This window comes from Odocoileus virginianus, chromosome 6, assembly GCF_023699985.2.
Source record: "Odocoileus virginianus isolate 20LAN1187 ecotype Illinois chromosome 6, Ovbor_1.2, whole genome shotgun sequence".
Classification (NCBI taxonomy): Eukaryota; Metazoa; Chordata; class Mammalia; order Artiodactyla; family Cervidae; genus Odocoileus; species Odocoileus virginianus.
In genome coordinates, this window is record NC_069679.1 from 55,344,295 (window position 1) to 55,370,184 (window position 25,890).

Consider the following 25,890-nt stretch of genomic DNA (forward strand, 5'->3'; position numbering starts at 1 on the left):
CAAAAACAAGACCTGGAGCTGACTATGGCTCAGATCCTGAGCACCTCACTGCAAAATTCAGGATCAAATTAAAGAAAGTAGGGAAACCCACTAGGCCATTCAGGTATGACCTAAATCAAATCCTTTATGATTTATACAGTGGAGGTGATGGACAGATTCAAGGGATTCGATTTGGTAAACAGAGTGCCTGAAGTACTATGGATGGAGGTTTGTAACACTTACAAATGAGCTTCCCTGGTGGCTCAGATGGTAAAGCATCTGCCTACAATGTGGGAGACCCAGGTTCAATCCCTGGGTCGGGAAGATCTGGAGAAGGAAATGGCAACCCATTCCAGTATTCTTGCCTGGAGAATCCCATGGATGAAGGAACCTGGTAGGCTGTAGTCCATGGGGTCACAAAGAGTTGGACACGACTGAGCGACTTCACTTTCACTTCACTTTGTAACACCATACAGGAGGCAGTGACCAAAACCATCCCAAAGAAAAAGAAATGCAAGAAGGCAAAGTGGTTGTCTGAGGAGGCTTTACAAATAGCTGAGCAAAGAAGAGACGCCAAAGGCAAGAGAAAAAGGGAAGATAATACCTAACTGAATGCAGAGTTCTTCCAGAGAATAGCAAGGAGAGATAAGAAGGCGTTCTTAAATGAACAATGCAAAGAAATACAGGAAAACAACAGAATGGAAAAGACTAGAGATCTCTTCAAGAAAACTGGAGATAACAAGGGAACATTTCATGCAAGGATGGACGCGATAAAGGACAGAAATGGGAAGAACCCTACAGAAGCAGAAGAGATCGAGGTGGCAAAAATACACAGAAGAACTGCGCCAAAAAGATAACCACAATGGTGTGGTCACTCACCTATAGTGGAGTCACTCACCTATAGTGGGATATCCTAGAATGTGAAGTCAAGTAAGCCTTAAGAAACATTACTATGAACAAAGCTCGTGTGGAGGTGATGGAATTCCAGCTGAGCTATTTAAAATCCTAAAAGGGCTGCACTCAATGTCCACAAATATGGAAAACCCAGCAGTGGCCACAGAACTTGAAAAGGTCAGTTTTCATTCCAATCCCAAAGAAAGGCAATACTGACCAAATTGCACTCATTTCACACACTAGCACAGTTATGCTCAAAATCCTTCAAGATGGGTTTCAGCAGTATGTGAACTGAGAACTTCCAGATGTATAAGCTAGGTTCAGAAAAGGCAGAGGAACCAAAGATCCAATTGCTTGCCAACATTCGTTATATCATAGAGAAAGCTGGGGAGTTCCATAAAAACATATACTTCTGCCTTACTGACTACATTAAAGCCCTGACTATGTGGAGCACAACCAACTGTGGAAAAATTCTTAAAGAGAGGGAGTACCAGACCATCTTACCTGTCTCCTGAGAAGCCAGTATGTGGGTCAAGAAGCAACAGTTAGAACCTTACGTGGAACAACTGACTGGTTCAAAATTGGGAGATGAGTACAACAAAGCTGTATGTTGAAACAGATCACCAGCCCAGGTTGGGTGCATGAGACAAGTGCTCGGGCCTGGTGCACTGGGAAGACCCAGAGGGATCGGGTGGAGAGGGAGGTGGGAGGGGGGACTGGGATGGGGAATACATGTAAATCCATGGCTAATTCATTTCAATGTATGACAAAAACTACTGTAATGATGTAAAGTAATTAGCCTCCAACTAATAAAAATAAATGGAAAAAAAAAATTTAAAAAACAAAAAAACAAAGCTGTATGTTGTCATGCTGCTTATTTAACTTCTATGAAGAGTACATCATGCAAAATGTCAGGCTGAATAAATCACCAACTGAAATCAAGCTTGCCAGGAGAAATATCAACAACCTCAGATGTGTCAATGATACCACTCCAACGACAGAAAGTGAAGAGGAACTAAAGAGTCTCTAGATAAGGGTGAAAGAGGAGAGTGAAAAAGCTGGCTTAAAACTCAATATTCAAAAAACTACAGATCATAGCATCTGGTCCCATCACTTCATAGCAAATAGAAAGGGGAAAAGTGGAAGCAGTGACAGATTTTTTTCCTTGGGCTCAAAAATCACTCTGAACCATGGGTGCAACCAAGAAATTAAAAGACGCTTGCTCCTTGAAAGAAAAGCTATGACAAACCTAGACAACATATTAAAAAGCAGAGACATCACTTTGCTGACAAAGGTTGGTATAGTCAAAGCTATGGTTTTTCCAGTAGTCATGTATGGAGGTGAAAGCTGCGCCATACGGAAGGCTGAGCACCAAAGAATGGATGCTTTCAAACTATGGTGCTGGAGACGACTCTTGGGAATCCCTTGGACTACAATGAGATCAAACCAGTCAAGCCTAAAAGAAATCAACCCTGAATATTCATTGGGAGGACTGATGCTGAAGCTGAAGCTCCAATACTTTGGCCACCTGATGCAAAGAGCCAACTCACTGGAAAAGACCCTGATGTTGGGAAAGACTGAAGGCAGGAGAAGGGGATGACAGAAGATGAGATGGTTAGACAGCATCTCATCCTCTGGACATGAATTTGAGCAAACTTTGGGAGATAGTGGAGGACAAAGGAGATTGGTGTGCTGCAGTCCTTGGGGTCACAGAGTCGGATGTGACTTAACGACTGAACAACAACAAAAACAAGAAGGGGGTAGTGAAAATTATAGTAATAAACATAAAATATATTTTCTAGGAACACTTCCATTTCATGGAAATACAATGAGAAGACCATATTAAGCTAAATATAAAAATGTAAAAGTTTTATTTTTAAAAAACAGGCAACACAAACAGGTAAAAGTAATATATGAAGAAATTTCCAAAACAAAGGTCTCATCTACAAAATTATTTACATGTTTAGGGCCCATGTGAAAAAAAATATGGTTCCCCTGGGTCCAGTATAGACATAAGAGCAATCTATAGTAACACATTTTGGAAGAGGAATTCTGTGGTACTTGCCAATATGTGATATTTACCAATCAAGGAACACTCTAGAAGGTGCTTCAATGCTCAGAGGTTTTAAGACCTTGGCTTTGATGATTTTGAAGGTAAGAAACAAAATCAAATCAGCTTGCAAAGGGACATGACAGTGGCCGCCAGTCAGTGGCCATGGTCATGCTTCTGAACGGCCCTCCATTTAGGGGCAGAGCAATCTGCAGAGATGATAGTTTTTACAGATGCCCCACTACCTATACCAATATAATTACTGAATTATCTTATAAAGACAAACAGCAAGCTTTAAACTCTTTCAAAAATACTTAGAGTTCTCTACAGATTTTTTTTAAAGGTCTAGATTCATCAAAAATCCACTACTTTCCTAAGTTCTAAATTTACCTCCTTACTCTATTCCTGCTTAAATGCAAAAGCTGACAGTTTCTGATTCGTAGACAGATCTAAAGGTTTTTGCTTTTTAGGTAAATTCAAATTCTTCATTTTTTCTTCCTGGTTTTCAGTTTCCTGACTTTCATCAACCACACGTTTTCGCTTCTTTTCTTCAGTTCCATCACTTGCAGTTCCTCCTTTGGCCTTGGCAGCCCATGCCTTTGTAAAAATATTCAAAGAGAAAAGATTTTTAGGAAATAACAAATAAATAGGAAGGAAATGATTTCTTCACCTTTTCAGGAAACATTTCTTTAAGTAAAGCAGCATAATTAGCACTTGAATTATGAAGCTAATCATTAGGGTTCTCATTTTTTTTAATAAATTGTTTATTATTTAATTGCAGGGCACATTAAAAATTACATTCTAACTCTGTAATATTTCAACCTAAACTCTGCTTGTGTTTAACCATATTAAGAGCAAAACACTATAACTGCAGGTACTGTTTAAAAAAGAAACCTTTTGAGATTATTAGAGATTCAGTTGTATTAGAGATTCCATGCAGTTGTAGGAAATAATACAGAAAGCCCCCGTGTCTCCTTTACTCAGTTTCCCTCAATGGCTGCATCTTGCAAAACTATAGTGTCCTATTACAGCTAGGATATTGACATAGATAAAACCCCCTTTTTATTTCAACTCATTTGTGTGTGTATGTGTGTAATTCTACTGTAGGCTGTGTATTTACCACCACATTCAGGATATAGAACACTTCCACAAGCCCGAGTACCCCTCATGTTGCCCTGCCCTATTCCTCTCCCAGGCCCCAACCCCTGGCAGTCAGTACTCTGAACTTCACCCCCATCACTCTGTCGTATCAGAAATATTATATATAGTATATGTTCTTTTGGGACTGGTTTCTATTCACGTTCACTCATTCCATTTATTTCTTAAGCCTCTTTTAATCTTTAACAGTTCCTCCTCCTCCTACTTTATTTTCCTTCCCAGTCATTACTGTTGAAAAGGGTACATGTGAGCTGTAGAATTTTTCACATTAACAGACTGGGTTTAAGAAATGTTTAAGGTTTACACTAAAAATACTGATGGCATTTTTTTTTTTTTTTTTTAGTTCTCCCACTTTATTGCTACCAACCCATCTCTCTCCACCCTCGTGCACACATGCTCAGTCATGTAGCCCCATGGACTGCAGCTCACCAGGCTCCTCTGTCCATGGACTTTTCCAGGCAAGAATACTGGAGTGGGTTGCTATTTCCTTCTCCCTGATTACATTTTAAGTATTCAAAAACATGACCACAAGTTTTGCCATGTCTCTTCCTCTTTTCCTGCATAAGCTGACAGTTTCAGCTTATGGTCTTATTCATTCAGATGCCATTTTATCTAATACTTTAGAATTTTTATCCTTTTATAAATGCTCACAAAAAAATGAGAAACACAAAGATGCTAATGAGATTCTAAAGAAGGTTAGAGGTGGTTAATTAGTTTCTAGTTTCCTCATTTTGCAATACCTTTATTTGTAAAACCAGTTTATCAAGGTAAGTATCTATGTCACAAGGCACCCACTGCTGCACGCTTGTCATCCCTAGGGAAGGTAAATCTGAGATTTGATACAACATACACATTCCTTCCCCTTGTAAAAGAAAGCTGCTCCTAGACTTTTTCTACATGGCAGAAAAATGACCTAAGAAGCGATAGGTACAAGTCACCTGTCCTAATTTCCACATGAAAGGCTAGAACAGAACACTGATTGTTTCCTCCCAAAGCAGTATTCTCATTTAGTATTCAATGTGTAAGTAAATAGTATTTTAAGAAATTCTGCTTACAAGGACTCTAAAGCAGTTGTCCAGAAATGTGAATTAATTTCAGTTTTACTTACTAATTTTATTTGATTCTGACTTAAAAGTAATGTACTTTTTCTTGAGCTATTCCCCAACATACAATATGCAGAAACTTATACAGATGTAGGTATTATATCTGCCAAAATATTAACCATCAACACTAAATAATTATTATATAGATCTAGATGTCAAAACTGACATTTCGTTTGTTGCATCTCCTCTCCACCAAGAGTTTGAGTGTATTTAATTTTAAAACACAGAAAAAAAGCATTTTCGATAAGAATTTTAAAAGCCAGGAATTCGCTAAAGTCTCAATCTCAGCACAATTATTCTCACCTTCCTTTCTTCAGCTGACAGTACTTTAAATCGAACCATTCCTTCTTTTATTATGTCTGCTTCATCTGAAAAGTCAGGATTGTCAGACAAAATATTACTTCTGTTTTCTTCCAGCCACATCTGGAACCCAGTCTTAGGCCTAAAATAGCAATTATGCAAAAAAAATTTTTATACTTAAAAGACAGTTCTGGAGTGCTTTATTATTCTTCAGGTTAGTAATTAACCATTAGTCTTTGCATACCTATATATAATGTAAGACAGACACAATTAATTACACTTCTTAATATTCATAATTACACATTACTTAAAACTGCTTAGAGACTGCAGGAATAATGAGTTGAAAGAAATCCTTTGTAAGATCAATTCAAAGGGATTATTCACATTTGTATTTTCCAAGCACAGAAACTGTGAACTCTTTAATGAATATTGACAGGCTCAAGGTCTCCAGTCTTCCTTAGACCCTCTAGTCCAATAAAACCCTTCCATGAATTCCTGGTAGCCTTTCTCCATTCCCTAAACCAGCTATTTGAAATCTTCATGATTTCTCTCAAGCTCCTTTCTCCTGCTAGCACAGCTGACCTGGGAGCCTGGGTCAGTTCTTGTACCATTATGTAAAGCATGGACACAGCATACATGTCAATGTTACTAGATTTTACTTCTGACACAAACTGTTTTTTAGGTCACACCTGAAGATTTAATGCAAATATTTAACATTTACTGATCATTTTTCTTCTGTATAGGCTGTTGAAAGTATAAAAAATTGAATCTTCTTAAATAAAAATTTCACTGTTTAATAGCTAAATTAAATTCAGGACAAAATTTAAAAAATAAAAACTACAGCTACCCTCTCAAATTAAATTGGTTAACATGAGATGTGAGAGTTGGACTATAAAGAAAGCTGAGAGCTGAAGAATTGATCCTTTTGAACTGTGGTGTTGGAGAAGACTCTTGAGAGTCCCTTGGACTGCAAGGAGATCCAACCAGTCAATCCTAAAGGAAATCGGCCCTGAATGTTCATTGGAAGGACTGATGCTGAAGCTGAAGCTCCAATACTTTGGCCACCTGATGCAAAGAACTGACTCATTTGAAAAGACCCTGATGCTGAGGAAGATTGAAGGCAGGAGAAGGGGACGACAGAGGAGGAGATGGTTGATGGCATCACCAACTCAATGGACATGAGTTTGAGTAAACTCTGGGAGTTTGCAATGGAGAGGGAGGCCTGGCTTGCTGCAGTCCATGGGGTTGCAAAGAGTCGGACATGACTGAGCAACTGAACTGAACGTGAGATACCAGTTACATGAGATAACATAAAGTTAAGAATGAAATGGTGGGACTTTTCTGGTGGTCCAGTGGTTAAGAATCCTCCTATCAACACAGAGGATTCAGATTCAATCCCTGCTCAGGGAAGACTCCACATGCTGCCAGACAACTGCAATTACTGAGTCCACCCATGCACTACAACCACTAAAGCCCACACGCTCTACAGGCTACTGCAACAAGAAACCAGTGCACCACAACAAAGACCCACTGCAGCCAAAAGTAAATAAAATTTAAAGAATGAAATGGTGACTTTTTCAATATAGCTGATGTATTTCAAATAAATCTAGCATACAAGAGATCAAGAAATATGGTAACACAATGAGTTGGTGGACAAACAGGGACTCTCCTATTTCTGGGGGTGTATAAAATGACACAAACATCCACGCAGAGCAATTTTGCAGTATCTTTTGAAATTATAAGTGTATATTAGCTTGAACCATACAGAAATCCATCTTACAGCTATATGTATATAATATTCATATGAAGTTATTAATTGTACTACTATTTGTACCAGCAAAAGACCAGCAAAGACTTTTTGTCCACTTTCAGAGAACTAAATAAATTATGGTACAGCCATTCAATGCATGTAAAAAAGATTAAAGAAACTCTTCATGTAGTAATATGATCTGCAAAACCTGTTCTTAAGTGAAAAAAACAAGGCACAGAACAATGTGCATACTATCATTTCTGTAAACTAAAAAAAAATGCATAGAATAATTCTAGAAGGCTACAGAAGAAATCTGTGCAGTGAGTATTTGTGCACAGAGAACTGAATGGATAGGAAACAGATTTAGTCTTCACCACATATCTTTTTGTATGTTTTGACTGTGTTTCTCCCATGTAACTATATTACTTAAGAACAAATGAAAAAATGAACTAATTAAAAAATATAGTATCCCAGTAAAATGTGTCTATAATTTAAAACACAGATAGTTTATCAAAGCATACTTTAATAAGTAATGTAAATAGATACTAATCAATATTTGTGGCTTCCCTAAAATTACATGATTTCAGAATGCCCACTACCTGTGCCAATGTATTATTTATATTAATGAATAACAGGGCCACATAATTTTCTATTGCTACTTCTACCTGCCTTTTATTGGAATATTGCATCTTGAGAATACTAAACTTCTCTATGTACTGACCTTTGGTTTTCAGTGTTTTGAGGACACACAGCTGGGGTTTCAGATGATGAATTTTTAGGATTTTCTTCTTTTACTTCCTCAGTCCTATCAGCTTGGGAAGTTCTTTTCTGGAAAAAGGATGCTGCAGATGCCTGTGAAAGCAAACACGTGAATACTGCAACAAAATCTAGCATGATTCTATACATTATGAGCAAATTTGGAAAAATGTGGAAAAATATCTATTATTACTTAGAATTCTTACACTAACATGTTAAGTCCTAAGGTTTTCTGTTGAAAGTAAATACTTATACACACGCATACAAAACTTTCAAAAAACTATACCTCAAATTAGTTTACCTACTTTACTGATGACAAACCTGGGATGAAATTACCAAAACTAGGACAAAATCTGGGAGGAAAACTCAGAAAACAGAACGCAAAAGATTAGGGCCAGCTACTAAGCTAGCTAGCATTAAACAGGGACAGGCATCAGAACCATCTGGGAAATGAAAAGAATATAGACAGATGCCTGAGTCCTTGTCCTGGGTCTATATATTAATAGTAATACAATCATGGAAGTGACATCTCATCACATTGTCATATTGTCACATTGTCATAGTTACTGGGTAATCCCGTCACACATGAGGCGAGGGGCTGCACAAGGTCATGAGGACCAGGAGGCAGGAATGATTGGGGCTCTCTGAGTCTCTTCTAAACAAATGCTAATACACATGGCTTTCAAAAATCACTGGCTTAACTGGGAGCATTTTTAATACTTTCTTACATATCTGGCAGCTGTATATGATTTAAAGTATTAATACTTTAAAAAAGTGATTCCAAAGCAAAACTAGAATTGAGAACCACTGCCCTCACTACACTATACAGTTATACAGTTATACACTATACAGTTATAACAACCAGAGCCTCCTATCCCATACCTGACAAAGTGAACAAAACTAAAGTAAGACAAACAGACTACAAGCTGTTTACTGTAGATGGGGGCAGCTGAAATCATACCTGCTTAGATTTTGGCTTTGGAATCAAGGGCTTTATAACTGGAGACTTTTCATTATCTGTAGCTCGATTAAGTGCAGTAGATTTCTTGGATGATTTGTTCATACTGTCTAAAATATTAGTTGAACGTCCTGAATTCACTGAAATGGCTGGCTCTTTGAAACTGCCTGATACCTAAAGAGCAAACCAGTATTAGCATTTCATAAAGCTTAAAGAAGACAAAAAATCCCAAGAGATTTGTTTTTCCTTTAAATTTCTATTAAGTTTGTATTGTAGTCTAACCTTTGGAAGGGAATACATTTGGTATAATCCAAATTAAGACTGATGTACATATTCCCAAATACCACATCCCCAAGAAAAATAAGGAGTACCTTTCAAAACTGTAGGTTCTTAGGAGATAAGTAGAAAATAAAATTCTTAGTCCAAGTATGAACTAGTGCTTCTTTCATTTTCCTTTTAAAATATTTACTTACTTAAATATTTTAAAATTTAATCTGCTGCAGTCTTTAATGCCTCTAAGTCTGGGGAGGGTCATCTGGTAGTTTGGAAATATCTCTCTATATGCAAAGGTATCTAAGTAACAGAAACCATCACTGGGAAGAGTTTACCTTGAAGGGGTTTATTCGTCCTTGGCTGCTAGAGGTAACTGCACCTTTCATAAGAAAAAAACCCTCACTTAATAGTCGTAAAACTCAGAAGACTTTTGACTTCTACAATAATAATGAATATTTTAATCTGTATTATATGAAAACACTGTACCTTGCAACTTTAAAACTATTAATAACTATGTGCGACCTCCTTCCTACTTTTAAGATGAAATAAAAGCTATTAGATGATGAGAGCTATCCCAAGTTGCCACTATGCAATATATTAACACAAACACAGTATGTAGAGATCTGCTCTTTTCTCACATTACCAGGGAAGACTGGTGCCTTATTTTAGCTAGTTAATAATTCCTCTACAAGTGCTCTAGATGCCACCCCTCCTGCTTTTCAAGAAACTGGATCAATGGCTACATGCATCATCTTTGACTTTTCCTTCTTTATTGGCTCCTTAAGTTTCCTCACTTAAAGAAACAAACAGAAAACGAACACATTCTCTGCCACACACCCCCCTCACTCCTCATATAATTTTCTCTGACATCCCCTAAACAGCCAAATTTCTCAAGAGTTGTCTACACAGCTATTCCCATTCCCTCACTATTCGTATGCTCCTCCAACCAAAACATGGCTTCTAGCCCTACCATCCTGCAGGATCTATTCTTGCTAAGAACTCAATAAACTCTATGTAGCACAAACTGGTGGATCTTTTTCAGCCAACACCTTATTTGACCTCTCAACAGCATTCCACACAGCTGAGGGTTCCTTTCTTTTTGAGAGTATCTCCCCATTGACTTCTGAGATAATGCATTCTCTGGCTTACCTCCTTCCTCTCTGTTCTCTTTCTTTTGATGATTCCTCCTCCTCCTCTTCCTCTACCTGAGGTTTAAATGTTGGGGATTCCCTAAGCCTAAACTCATTTTTCTCATCACTTTGATCCTCCCCAGTGCTCACTTACATATACCTATGGTTTAAATTGCTATACTCATGTCAACAATCTTAACTTTCTGTATCTGCATCCCAGAGATACTACTTTCCCGAACTCTTGACCCAAACAGCCCACAGTAATGTCATCCTCCTCCTATCTAAAGATACATTTCCCTACTCCTGACTCAGTAAATGGCACCATCACTCACTCAAGTACTCAAGTCAGAAATTGATAGCCATTTTCCACACCCTGAACTTCCATACCCTCTACATTCTCTTCAGAAATGTCTCTTCAGTTCCTCCCTTTCTTCATCAGTCACCACCACCCCAGTCTAGGTCACTATTCAGTCTCACCTGGGACCACACCAGTGGTCTCCTTATACACAGCCCTCCTCTGCACATGTGCCATACCACGCTCCTGATTAAAACCCGCAACAGCCTCCCGGCACCCTCAAAATAAAGATCAAAATCCTTACCGTGGCCTACATGGATCTGCATGGTTTGGTTCCTGTTCACTGCTCCAAAACCATCCAGCACCAATTTCTCTTTGCTCCCTGTCTTATACGAACCACTCTTCAATCTTCATACATGCTGTTCCTTAAGCCCACATGATTCTCTTCTACCTTTGCCTGACTGCCTCATTCCTCTTTAGATCTCTGCTTTAAACATTCCATGAGGCCTTCCTTGGGGTCCCAACTATCCCCCACCACTGACTAGATTACAGTCATCTGTTATATGCTCTTTTAATAATCTGTACACATGCAAAAGCATATTTTCAAAATCAGAATAATGTATGTATATACTTTTAAAAGCCAACTGGTATAATGTTTATGCAGGGATCAAATATGCACATCCACTTGACTTCTGTATCTTCCCTCTAGTCAAATTCCTGACACACAACAGGCATTTAGTAAGTATCTGTTAAATGAACACAGTTTTACTAACATTTCTGATTGAAAATAACAACTACAACAAAATAGGCCCTGAAGAGTAAGGGATATTTGAGTAGATGTATCACTTTAAGGACTACTTCAACATTTCCTTGATATTAACAAAATCAAAAATGTCTTACCTGACTTAATAGCTGGCATATCAGAGGAATCTGTACTTTTGAAAAATGGGTTTTCTCCTATAGCATAATTAAAACAATATAGTGTAAGTGGGAATATAAAGGAATCCTCTGTAATCAACAATCAGACAAAAAGACACCTTGAAAACGTATAGGTATTCAATTTCCCTCAGCCAAGTAAAATGAGGGAAGTCACACACATGACACTTCTCATCTTTAAACTGCCTTAAAAATTTATTTTACCATGTTTGTGTATTTTTGGTCTTTCTTCTGTATCATCAGCTTCTCCATTATCCCCCGTATCTTCTTCAACTTGATTTCTGAGCCTTGGCTGACTCCACTCTGTAGAAGTATTACTATAACTAAAAAGCAGTAATATTATTCAGTAAAGAGCAATGAAAAGACCAAGTCAATATTTCAGGATGGTAAAACTCAAACAACTGAATATTTCTTACCCAGCATTCAATTTTTTCCTGAAATCCTCTTCTTCCTCTTCCTCTTCCTCAGCTTGGGTGGCTGCCAATTCTGCTGCCTTCTCTACAGCCAGTTCACTAAGTCTTTGGGCCAATATTAATCTCCGAGAACGAGAAGCATACTTAATGGCTAAATTCACAGCATTTTGAGTCATTAGACCAGCAAGTTCCACACAACGAAATTCCCGCTCCAGTTTACAGGAAAGCTAAAGGAAAAAGGGCGGGGTTGGGGGCGGGGGTGGTGGTGGAAATCAAATTATGCTAAGTAAAACTTTTTGAAAAATAAAAGAAAGATACTACTGGTAGAACAGAGAAAACAGTTTTCTTGAGACTGTATCTCTGATTTTAAGATGCACATTTTTACACATTTTAATATCTCTTGAAGTTGGAAGCATCTTACAATTGATGGTGAGTCAGTTTAATTGGCAGCATTTTTTCCTAAGTGACTTTTACAATCAATAATGAAATATGACATAACATTTCAAGTTATAAATTGCAGATTCATTTAAAATTTAAAAATGGTTTTCCTAAATTTGTTTTCCTGCCCATTCCGCCACCTGCAGTCACCAAACAGGGTAGCAAATTGAAAGAAAGAATAGATTGTAAATGATTTATTTGTTATTACTTTGTCCAGAAGTGGCACACAAAAGCTACTAAGCGAATCTGGGTGGACAAGTAGATTTACCCATTAGCTTTCTAAGTATGATTGTCTATGATCTCTAACTACTAGAAACAGTTATACAATTTCTAAATTAGCAAACAACCTCCTTTTCCTCACTATATTTTTATACTCGCAATATAAAATGGAATACTTATTTATCATCTCTCACAGAACATGGACTTTCTTCTGGTATAAATTTTGACAACTCAAAGTGAGGCAACTGAAGTATTTACAACATGAGGAAAATGAATACTTTGAAGACAACTAAAAGTCTCACAACTCATGAAGTATTATTTTGTTACTTAGACATGTCAAATCTGATTCATCAGCACAAACGCTTTAGACATTTACTTGCACACCCTTCTCAAGTTTTCCAGAATCACTTATCTATAAATAGTACCTCTCAGTCTGGGTGGTACGCTGCCTCAGGAGGCATTTGGAAATGAAAGTAGTATAGTTTCCTAGTAACTAGGTGGAACTATGGGCATTTGCCAGAGGACAGGAATACTAAAGAACTGACAGAGTGCTACGACCATCCTGCTGAGGAACACTGTACTCCAGGGTAAAAAAGCTCCTCTAGGACTAAAGCATGAATAACTCAAACAGGTTTCCTTACCTGTGTTGTAGGAAACAAAAAGGTTACTAGTTCATGGTGGTATACAAATGGGACTTTGTAAATGGAACAAAACTTTCTCTACAGTAAACTGATTAAATTTCTTTAATACTAAACTCGTCAGTGTTGTATAGAAGTGACAGTAGTGAATACCACCTTTTGGAGACTGAAGTTACAATCAGTTCTATGGACTTAGATATCACTTTTCCCTCAGAACTCTTTTTTTTCTCAACTTTAAAATGAAACGAAAAGTCTGGGCCGTTTACTCTCTGAGGAAATACTGAGGTCTCCTGTGTATTAGACACTATCAGTGCCCGGTAAATGGCAGAGAATGAAACATGGTCACGGCCCTCAAGGGGCTTACAGTCTAGTGCAAGAAGAGCAGAGAAGAAATTACATTATATTCCTCTTCATAAACCAACCTGGAACGAGAACACAAACTTAAGAACTTTATCTTTCAAAAAGTTATTTTATCTTTAAAGATAAATGTACTTAAATATCCAGGATACAAAATGCGATCAATGGCTACAAACTTTTACCACACACAGTTGCCTAAGAGGATAACAAAAGACAGGCATTCTAAAAGCCTGATCAAAGTTCTTTAGACTGCTCATTCAGCCTTGGAGATCTAAAAAACTACACTCAAACTTTATCTGTTGCATATGATTAAGAGCAGGAGCTGGAGCCAGTTCTCAAACTTTATGAACAAGCATCCAAATTACCTACAGGGCCTGTTACAATACAGACCAGTGGGCAAAAATAAAAAGGGAGGCAGCACCAAAACAGTTTATTTCTTCCTGTGTTCTGAGATACAAGGTAATATCTTAAATATTCTAACTGCGACATCAACTGGGAAACTGGTATTGTTAAGGGAGAAAAATACCAATACCACCAGATACAGTTTAAGAAATCTAGGTTGTGGAACCTGCTAATTCACATATCATTAAGAAATTCAACCTAGAGAAAAATTTTTCCCCACTGTATTTATTTGACTCACCGCAAGCATTTTCATTAAAAGTTCCTGTTGTTCTTTTGTTGCTTGATTTTTAGTGCTCTCTTCGTATTCATAACCATTCTTTGCTAAATAATCAAGGTGGTTGTGAAATATAACTGAACGCCAATACTGTTCCTGCAAAAGTGGAACAACTGCTTAGAGTCAACTATCAGCTGACTATCAGGCAAGAGTTAAATATTTATCGTATGATAGCAGTTTCTGAATAAAATATTTTCTGAAACATTCCTTTCTACAGTTTATTTTGCAATTCAAATTATTATGTAATACTATGGTTTGGCTTTATCTTCTATACTTAAAAAAAAAAACAAACAAGGGGTGGAATACAGTGACTCTTGAACAATGTAGCAGGCAGAAGCACCTACCCTCTGTGGAGTTGAAAATCTGCATGTAATTTATAGTCAGCCCTCCTTATATGCTGTTGCTCCATAATCGGAGGTTCAGTATCCTCAGATTCAACCAACCTTGGATCATGTAGTACTGTAGTATTTACTATTGAAAAAACCCATGTACAAATGGACCCCCGCAGTTCAAGCCCATGTTCTTCAAGGTTCAACTGCAGAGCATTTTAAAGATTCTTAGTTATCACAGTTAATGCTCAGAGAACTTGGTAGACTAGATTTGTATAAGCTTATTTGTTTCTTGTTTAGAATAACTAATTGCAAGATATCAATGACATAGGGCTAGGACTAAAACGAGGCAAGCCTAGTGCCTAGGGTACAAAATTCAAGGAGGCACATCCTCTCAACAACTTGTCCAAGCCTGAGAGTGACTGCCTTGCCTAGTGAGGCCCTAATGGTCATACCCATTTACCTCTTAGACAAAGTCCCTGGAAGCAGGGATGGCAACTGGGTACCCTGGGGTTCACAAGACCTCCTCCCTCCCAGCTACTGCTATTATTTAATTATAAAGTAAGAAATACAGAACAAAAGTCATCAGAATAATTTTAAATGCCTGTGTTATAGGCAGGTAGCATCAAACTGAGTGTCAAGGTAAGATTTGTGCATACACACCTCCATCTGTCCTTTCTCTGTGGCAGTCTGACAGTAAGGAAGCTTAAAGGACAAAACAGCTACAGCAGGGCGTGGAAGGGTGGGAGGAAATCGAGAACCTTTGCAAGGAATACACCTGTTGGAAAAGAAAGAGTCTCCCCATAAAAACTTTTCAAAAATATCATAAGAACTGCTACATTATAAATATTCCAGAAGTTAGTAACTTGGAATAACATTATTCCAAATTTCTCTTTTAAAAAAAAAACTACTTTAGGGAACTTCACTGGAAAAGACCCTGATGCTGGGAAAGACTGAAGGCAGGAGGAGAAGGGGACAACAGGATGAAATGGTCAGATGGCATCACTGACTCCAATGGACATGAGTTTGAGCCAGCTCCAGGAGATGGTGAAGGACAGGAAAGGCTGGTGTGCTGCAGGGGGTTGCAAAGAGTCAGACACAACTGAGTGACTGAACAACAACTGGTGGTCCAGTGGCTAAAACTCTGTGCTCCCAATGCATGGATTCAATCCCTGGTCAGGGAATTAGACCCCACATGCTGCCACTAATCCTGCATAATGCAAAGAAGTCTGAAGATCACATGTGCCATAATTAAGAGTTGACATCACGAAATAAATTAATAAATATTATAATAAACAAAAAATACTTCAGGCCTGATTTAACTATAAAAACTATCCCTCTAACATATTTCAATTGCTGCAAAAATCCCTCCCCACATCAGCTTTACTAAATGAACAATCACTAAGTGAAATCAGCTCCTTTCAGATTTTTCTTAGCAAAATGCCCACTTTCAAAATATAGAAACTGTGGCATAAATACTTGTCACAGGATCCATATTATAAAACATATTACCCTAAGATAAAAAGGTGATAAAGCATATTCACTTTCGTTCTTCAGTTTGGAAATACTTGGTACTATGGGTAGAAAGTGTCATATAAGAGAAAAAGATGGTGAAATGTCCAACACAGGTTAAGTGTCTATTATTGGAGATGAGTGACAGTGAAGCAGGAGAGGCAGTAGCATCACAAATAGCCACAGTGTCCATCCATCTGCTCTGCTACGCCTGCTGTGTTAACAGTTCAGCTGGCAAGGACTCTTCTGACTAGATATGTAAGGCACTCATGTATGCCCATCAGGATGAGCACTTATGTAATTTATGAATTAAAAAATATTCATTCATCATAGTGATTTATATATGTAGAATACTCTTGTAATGGATGCATTCCAAATTATAAGAAAAACATAACTGCACACTCTAAGTACCATACACAAATTTTCCAATGCTCATGAAGGTATTTAAAAAACTAGTACCTTGTTCCATACTTACCAAAAGCCATCCCATTTATTTAAAATACAGCCTTTTAATCAGGGCTTTACGTCATGACTTTCTTGAAGGAAAATACTAAGTAAAAATTAGGGCTTTGTGTTTAAATTTTTTTCATAAATATCTTCTAATATTATCAAATATCCAGTAGAGTAGTTAAAAAATCAATAAGTAGCAATACCCAGGAATATTTTTCAAACTACATAGTCCCACCACTCCCTGTAAGATTTAAATACCCCTTTTTCTTCTTTTTGTGACAATAAATGTTCTTAGAGTTCCAATATTTTTTATCATAAATCTCATTTTCTTTATTCTTCCTCCTCTTTCATAATTTCATATAAATCAGTGGTTTTCACCACACAGGTGAAATGTATCAGGTGGCAATGTGAATACTTAGGGTCTGAAAATCTCTTGTAGCAATTCTATTATGCACCCATACACAAAACCATTTTAGTCGTGCAAAATGGAAGACAGAATATTTGCATTCAGAAAGAACAAGTCCAACTACATAAATATATAATGTACTTAACAAAATTAGGAGGAACATTGGGAATAATCTTAATTGCCTTAACACTCTTTTCTCTACAAAGTACAGACTCTTGTTTAAAAACACTTTACAACTTTAATACTTTACTGATTTAGTCATAGTAAGCAATTATCATAAAGAAAAACTGATTAGGATTTTACTAATAGTTTCTTTAAAACCACATTTAAAGTAGAGCACCAATTCACATTTCTTATCCTTTTCTTAACTTTAAAGATTTGAAGTAAAAAAATCTTTTCTCTGTTAGATATCTCTTTCAAGGAAGAAAAGGAAAAAACAAACTCTAACTGCTGCCTTGATGAGTTCTGCCTACAGTGAATGAGTTTCCTAGAAACTGTGGCTAACTCAATAAGAATAAAATATGAAAAAATAAACCACAGCTTACCAAGGAACAAAATTATTTCAATTTCTTTTCAAATAAGTCAAAACTTTGTTCTCTTATATTAAACAGCTGAAACATCAACCTGGAGAAAACTGGGGCCGATGTCCAGACTAAGTTTCCAAAAGTTAGTGAGTTCGCTTGTCTTCTGTGTTGTAAGGGACTCCTCCGCTTTGAAGGTGATTTAACTCTTTTAGAACATAGACTCAGGAGAAGATAATGATTTTATCAGCCAACCCTTCAAGGGAGCTGGCCTATTTATCTTCATAGGGCATAGAACATACAGTCAGTACTTTAACATGTTTATTAAATGAACACAACTTGCAGAAAAAAGTTTTATGTCCAAGTGCATTAAAAAGAGGTAAATACTCAACACAATACTGAATAGAAACAATATGTACTGAAAATTCAACACTTGCAGTCAAGAACTAAATTTCTACTAGCCCATAACCTGTAACAATGTTGCTATTTACTTACTAAATTATATTTGACTCTTTTTCAATCCCATGGACTATAGCCCACCAGGCTCCTCTGTCCATGGGATTTCCCAGGCAAGAATACTGGAATAAGTTGCCATTTCCTTCTCTAGAGGATCTCACCAACCCAGGGATCAAACCCGAGTCTCCTGCATCACACGCAGATTCTTTATCACTGAGCCACCTGGGAATCTCTTATAACAATAATTAAGTCAAAAACCTCAAAAAGTAACTAAATTACATACTCAATTCTAAACCAAGGTTTAAAATAAAAGGCTGTAAGAAAATATGAAATGCCATATTTACCCAGAAATCCCCTCTCTGGGGGAAATGACGCTAGTCACCCTAATAAACTTAGTTTCTCTTTTTTTGAGGGGAGTGCTGAGTGATATGGCTTGACTTGCAGGATCTTAGCTCCCTGACCTAAGGTTGAACCTGTGTCCCCTGCACCGGGAGCTCAGAGTCTTAACCACTGACCACCAGGGAAGTCCCTTAGTTTCTATTTTGTTCAATAAGCTCTAAGTCAAGCAATTGGTTGAAAACTTCACAGTGAATATAAAGAAATTCTTAATTTAGTGACTAGAGAAAACAAATAAATGAACTAAGTTGACAGGATAGGCACAATACAAAGAATTTCAAAGTACTTTTAAAAGAGTCAACTAAGCATTTTCTAATAACCCACCTCAGTTGCTGGGGATTTTCATGGATACCAACCACCCAGTAGTGATCAGATTTTCCTTTACAGTGTTCTCTTGTGTTACACACAGGAGTCCATGTATGACCAAGTCCTCTGTTAAGCATTCGAACAATGCCTTCTGAATCCACATAACATGGGGTACCTATATATCAACAGGAAAACAAATCACCGAAATCATAGCTATGTATTTGTTAAATAAATCTTTTTTTCAAAAATACACACCGATCACTTAAACCTTCAATTCAAAACAAAAACAAACATCCCCTCTAAAAAAAACAAAAGGGCAAATAATCCAAGATTATTTTCCATAACATTTCATTAACCACAGAGTAAGACTTAACAGAAAGGAAAAAAAATCTGCAAGTGATACGACTAAAATTTAAAGAGGGGGAAAAAAAAACCCCTAATGAATTCAGTGAAAACTACGCCACCTGCTGGAATACAGCAGATTTTCTAAAAGTCAATTTCAGGAAAGAAGTTAAAACTTAAATCTGATGATTCCTTAGTCAAGAGAGACGGAAAAATGAGCAAAACCTGATGCAAGGTGATGATATAGAGAAATGTGTCATTAGTATTCTTCCTCCCCCTCTCTCCTGGTCTCCTCACTGTTGGGTTCCCAACAGTTCCCCACTGCTCTGTTCCTAAACTTACCTAGGGAACAAGTAAGCATCCCTGTTTCCCCATCTACTCTGCCCCCATTTCAGGAAATGCACAGTAAATTTCCCAATTATCCTTTTTTCTATCTGAGACTTCACACCCCTCTTACTAGCAGTTTCCTCAGGATCTAGATCTGATAGGTAATGGAAGAAAAAAAACAAACCGATAAGAATGGAAGTTATTAATGGTCACATCATTAAAGCATAAGTGACTAATATCTCAATAGAAAACACATTCAGAAATGGTTGGATTTTTAAAAACAAACTGGAGTTTCCAATGATGAATCACCAAGAATAGAAATATTTAAGCCAGAAGACATAGATAACAGGTGCCTTAAAATAAGACACACCTTAGTGTCCTTCAAACATCTGTCATAACCCAATACTGAGTCTGCAACAGGACAATGTTCAGTAGAATTATGTGAGCCACAAATATAACTTTTAATTTCTTAGTGCCACATGAGAAAAGGTGGAAAAAAGTGAAGGTAATTTTAATCATATATTTTATTAAATATAATATCCAATACTATCATTTTAACATGTAATCACATAAAAGAATTACTAAAATTTTTTACATCCTTTTTTTCATACTAAGTCTCCCAAATTTGGAAAGTATTTTATAGTTATAGCACATCTCAACTCAGATTAGACACTTTTCAAGTGCTCAGCAGCCACATTTGGCTGGTGGTTACTGCAGTGAACAATGCAGCAATAGAAAATTCTGGATTTTCATGTAGACTCTGCTAGAAAAGCCAAAATTTGAACAGGTACTTGTATCTCCTCTTTGCTAGCTAATAAACTTTAAGAAAAATTTATTTCCCTCTTAGTTAAATTTTCTAATCAGAAGAAGACATCTTGTACATAAAACAGTGGCTACCTTGCCTGGAAATCCTAGTTTTCAGGTCTGTTAACATATTAAAGAAATTTAAACATAAAATACAGACAAGTTCTCTTTAAACAAATTAATTAGGAATAAAATAATGAAATAATTTTCTTCTTGAAAAATATCTTTAATATAAATAAATTTATCTTGCCTTCAGCTGAAAATCCAACCCATACAAGGTAGGATTTCCTTGTAAGAGGAAGAGGATCACCATGCAAAATTTGTTTTTTCTTTTTTCCTAGCTCTAGCAGTTGAACTCCAAGGCACTGATCCCCATCAAATCCTGTACCTAGTGAGAAAATGTAAATATAAGTCAGGTATCAAAGGTTATTTAGCTATAATGCTAAATTATAGTTGAAATAATTAGTCTAAATTATTTTCTGTGAATTTAGGTTATTTTGTGATAAATTCCTAGATTAATTAGCAGTACTTTTTATAGATAATCTATTTATCTGAGGCACCAATCAGGGATGAGACCAGTATGTTACATAAACTAGAACTTTATATAAAGTGATAATGTATGTGGTAATACTCAAGAATTGAGATTTATAAGTGGTAATTCTCAAGAATATAACTGCAAATATTCAAAAAGTGGTAATTCTCAAGAATATAACTGTAATACTCAAAAAGTATTTACAGAGAGCTTTCTTTGTACCAGGTACTGAGGCTACAATGTAAACAAGACAAAGTCAGTGTTCTCACGAAATTCATATTCAGGTAGAGGAAAAACTAATTTAAAAAAGAAAGAAAATACTAAGTGTCATCACTGAGGATTAAAATACTAATGTGATACAGAGGGTCAGACTGAGTGGCTACTTTAAATTGGACAAGGTGGCCTTTGGAAAAAGTGAAATTTAAACTGGGATATGATTTGCAAGTTGGAGCTGGCCATCCAAATGGTAAGAGAGGGGGCACTATAGTAAATAGGGGACAGGTCATGAAGAGGGCCTAATGGAACAAACACGGTGATTCTGAAGAACACAAAGAGTCAGTAGGTCCAGAATCACTGACAAGAGAAAACGGAGTAAGAGATGAGGCTGAAGAGGGAGGCAAAGGTCAGATCATGTAGGACGTTGCCACTTGCAACGACAAGTTTGAGTTTTATTCTAAAGCAACAGAAAATCATCAGAGGATCTGTGCAGAGGAGGGAAGTGACTGGATTCATGTTTTTAAAAAATTACCAGTAAGAATTAAAGATGAAAAGCTAGTTAGAAGGTTATTATAACACCTAAGAGACGATGTCTCATTTGGACTGAGGTTTTAGTGGAGATGTGGAATGTGTTGTATGCACTGACATGATATGACTTTGCTGACACAAGTGATGCTAGGGGTGTGAGGGAAGAGAATAATCAGAGAGAACTCTTACATTTCTGCCTTGAGTAGCTAGATTGGTAGTATGCCATTTATCAAGATCGAAAAACAAAGAAGCAAGTTTGGAGGGGAAAAAAAGGCCCAGAAGCTTTACTGTGACCAAGTTAAGTTTGAGGTAAATATCAAAACTCTACAGAGAGATTTCAAGTCAACAATTGGATATGTAAGTCTGGAGATACAAGAAGGGAGTAGGGTTGATGATACTAACTTACAAGTCATGAACACACAGATGTACTAAAGCCATGGGTCTTAATGAGATAACCCAGGGTAGTTTCTCAAATTCTATTTTTTGACTTGTGAGTCATAAAATCAATCCAGATCAGTAACCTATTAAAACCAGTCTTAGCACAATGATGGGTACTGAAGACAGAATATGAAGAATACAAAAGAATATAAAATACTAGAAAAAAATCTACCTCTGTGATAAACAATGACAAGCTGTTCTCCATGTCCAGCCATTGACACAATAGGCCCAGGGAGACTGAAGACCTCTTTTTGAACACCTCCAATGGTAAACAAGCGAAGAAGCAAGGAGCTAGTGGCAGCAGCAGCCCATCCCTGACCAAGACATATGGCTTCAATATCTTCATTTGGAGGCATGTCTACTATCCACTCTTTGCTTGAATCCCAAGAACTAAGATGCAGGCAGTGAAGCTTGCTAAAAATTAAAACAACACAAAAACAATCAAACTTTCACATTTGATATTATATATATATAAAACTGATGATACGCAAACAAAATGAAGTAACAAAACAAAGTCAAATAGTTTATTTTTCTAGTATAACAAATAAAGCAAAATCAAATAGTTTACTTTTGATAAGCTAACAATAACAAAATAAAATAGTTTATTTTTCTATTATACACAAATAACGGCATCTTTATATGCCATATAATATACACAAAAACCAGCCGTCTATAAATAAAATGGCTTTAAGAAAGTAATTATGAAATATCCTTAAAATGTACTATGCTAAAACTATTAACAGTCATGTTATTAAAGAATATTTAAAGATATAGGAAAATGCTCACAACATGTTGAATGGAAAAAAACCCAGGATAAAATCAGCAGAACATGATCCAAGGTTACACACACACACAAAAATCATGACTATATTTTGAAAAAGAAAAGAAGCATCAAAATGATCGGCAAGAGTCCTCTCACCGCCAAAGACAAAAACAAAACCTTTAATATGGGAGAATAAAGAGAAAAGAAAAAAAAAATACTATCGTACCAGCAAGATTACCAACCACTGCTAACAATTTGATTTGTGCTTCTATTCTTTTTACTTTTCCATCTATATATACATGTAAGTTGTTATGAAACAAACAGAATGTAGATGTCACAGTATTTAGAATCAGAGGCAATACTGACCTCCTGAATAGTAATTTTAAATTCAAATTTAAAATAAAGGGGGATGGGCATCATTCCCTGGCAGTCCAGTGGTTAGGACCCCTTGCTTTCACTGCCAAGGGTGTGGGTTCAATCCCAGATCAAGAACTAAGATGCCACAAGCCACACAGGCATAGCCAAAAAAATTAACCTAAGTAAATCAGAAAAAGACAAAATACCATATGATATCACTTATATGTGGAATCTAAAATATGACTGAAATGAGGTGAGGGGTCAGTCACTTAGTCGTGTCCGACTCTGTGACTCCATGGACTGCAGCCCAACAGGTTCCTCTGTCTATGGAATTCTCTAGGCAAAATACTGGAGTGGGAAGCCCCGACAAAAATGATCGTATCTACAAAACAGAAACAGACTCACAGACATAGAGAACAGACTTGTAGTTGCCAAGCGGGGTGGGGGGAAAGGATTGGGAGTTCAGAATTAGCAGATGCAAACTAATGTATATATAGGATGGGTAAACAAGTTCCTACCGTATAGCAGAGGGAACTATATTCAATATCCAGTGATAAACTATAATGGAAAAGAATATGTATGTACAGCTGAATCACTGCCATACAGCAGAAATTAATTCAGCACTGTAATCAACTATACTTCAATAAAATATTAAAAAATTAAAAACAAAATAAAAGGATAATATTGTCTAAGACTGTGAAATAATATATCTAGGAAAACAAAAAGAAGAACAATCATCAATCAGGAAATCATAACAATCCTAACAATCTGAAATCAAAATTGCACATGGAGCCAAGGGGTAAGGAAGAACTGAAGGGGGAGCAGGGAGGGGATGATTGAGAGTCTGGGGTTGGCAGATGCAAACTAGTATATATATAGGACTGGATGAACAATGAGTCCCAAATGAATAGCACAGGGAACTATATTCAATATTCTACGATAAACCATAATGGAAAGAATATAAAAAAGAAGGCATGTATAACTGAATCACTTTGCTATACAGCAGAAACTAACACAATATTGTAAAACAACTATATTTCAATTAAAAAAAAACTGCACATGGAAATAAATGTTCTAATTATGTAAGATATTCTGAGTTAGACACTGAGTCAACAGTGATTTATTTCAGTAAACTGATTTAATTCAAAAAATAAAGTACTGAGTTGATTTTACATTGCATAAATTAGGAAACCAATTAAAATATTAAAATGATCGAATCTAGTATTTCTCAGGCTTTAATGCATACTCTTCCACCTGAGGATCTTGTTAAAATGCAGATTCTAACTCAGAAGGTATGGAGTTGGGTCTGTGATTCTGTGTTTTCAACATGCTCCCAGGTGACCATGCCCATAGTTGGTGGACCATACATTGAGCAGCAAGGAGCTAGTGTATCAGTCAGAAGGATTTTAATTTCAAATCACCTGGGAGTTAGTAAAATCTGTGATCAAATGTATAATAAGCACCATGATCAGCTGAAAAAATTAACAGGAGAGGGCAAGCTAGCTGAAATAACAAAGCTGAATAAAATGCTTTCTTCTTTTAAAAAAATACAGATTCTGCATTCATTGCTTTTCCAACTTAATTTTCTTTTCTCCATCTACCTACCTACCCACTAACATATCTAAGAAGTCTGAAGTATATTAAGTCAAAAAGTCAAAATTACAAATAGTACTTACAAAATTTTTCAGTGTGTTCCCTCCTCCCTTTCTTAAAAGAGAAGTCGCAAATCTAATCTACAGTGACAAAACCCAGATCAGCAATTGTCCAAGGCTGGAATTAGATTAACTGTTAATTGTTAAAAGTAATTATATTTAAGAGAATTCTTCAGGAAGTTTTCATTTTCTAAAAATTCTGTATAACTTAAACTTGCTTGTTTACAATTAATATGTATATTACTCTTATGAAAGAAGGGGACAATCGGGCAAAATCAGACATATGTTCTGAGGTAGTACAGGTGTACTGTATTTGTACTAAACTCTTCTTTCTGAAATTCCATACTACAAAAGATTTATAATTTTGTTTTTTGTCTTACAACTTTATGTACTAAATTTCAATATTTGAATCTAACAGTTCAACAGTAATGAAGTTCTCCTAAAAATCTTGAATTTACCTTGCTAGTTCATCAGTGCTTTCACATGCCAACAAAACAGCTTCATGGGAAAGATCTGCTACTGTGTAATTCCAAATGTTTAATAAGTGTGTTGCATGGTGTATAGAGGTATCATGGAATTCCACATCTATGGCATTGTCTTGCTCATCATTATAGCAGCGAATAATTCCAATAGAGTTCCACACCTACAAACATGTTAAGGTTAAATACAATTGAGAAAGATTAAAGTTCTTAGAATCAGCAGGCTAAAATACTACAAATTAACAAATAATGTAGTCTGTATGAGGGATTAAGTTATGGAAGCAGCCACTTTCAGGTAACAGTAGTTACTTGAGCGTCAGAGCAACAATTATTATTCTTTTCTTCATGAGAAGGTACATACATACATACTTGAGAGTCAGAGCAACAATTACTATTCTTTTCTTCATGAGAAGGTACATACATACTTACTTATTAGCAAATGTAGTATTTTACTTAATATTTTTTAAAGTATATTACTTTCATAAAAAAATATTTTACAATTGGCCTTTGAACAGTTGAACCATTAAATTCCTCAAAAGAAACATTTCAAAAGTTTATTTATTTACAAATATGGTGATAAATGACCACATACTTTTTTGGTCCAACCAACTGGTTTATAGTCATGGCATAAATATATACATTATAAGGCAGCATAAATTGACACCATTTGAAAACCTGTATTCCATTCATGTACACTACTGGTTCCTCCAAGCCCTAGTGTTTCCTTTATTCTACCACAAATATAGCTGTTAA

At 36.4% G+C, this 25,890-nt stretch overlaps 1 protein-coding gene across 1 annotated transcript in view; it reads right to left on the reverse strand.

Annotated features, from left to right (window-relative positions):
- Positions 1 to 2,715: 2,715 nt before the first annotated feature.
- Positions 2,716 to 25,890, reverse strand: part of WDHD1 (WD repeat and HMG-box DNA binding protein 1) — a 52,523-nt gene continuing 29,348 nt past the window's right edge. The window contains exons 13-26 of the mRNA XM_020883071.2: positions 25,117 to 25,301; positions 22,059 to 22,300; positions 20,423 to 20,560; positions 18,718 to 18,874; positions 15,316 to 15,430; positions 14,288 to 14,419; positions 11,999 to 12,222; positions 11,787 to 11,905; positions 11,547 to 11,603; positions 9,557 to 9,600; positions 8,952 to 9,122; positions 7,956 to 8,086; positions 5,488 to 5,626; positions 2,716 to 3,520 (exon numbers count right to left, since the gene is read on the reverse strand). Coding sequence (XP_020738730.2) covers positions 3,323 to 3,520; positions 5,488 to 5,626; positions 7,956 to 8,086; positions 8,952 to 9,122; positions 9,557 to 9,600; positions 11,547 to 11,603; positions 11,787 to 11,905; positions 11,999 to 12,222; positions 14,288 to 14,419; positions 15,316 to 15,430; positions 18,718 to 18,874; positions 20,423 to 20,560; positions 22,059 to 22,300; positions 25,117 to 25,301 — 2,052 coding nt within the window. The 3' untranslated portion in view covers positions 2,716 to 3,322. The remainder of the gene's footprint in view (positions 3,521 to 5,487; positions 5,627 to 7,955; positions 8,087 to 8,951; positions 9,123 to 9,556; positions 9,601 to 11,546; positions 11,604 to 11,786; positions 11,906 to 11,998; positions 12,223 to 14,287; positions 14,420 to 15,315; positions 15,431 to 18,717; positions 18,875 to 20,422; positions 20,561 to 22,058; positions 22,301 to 25,116; positions 25,302 to 25,890) is intronic.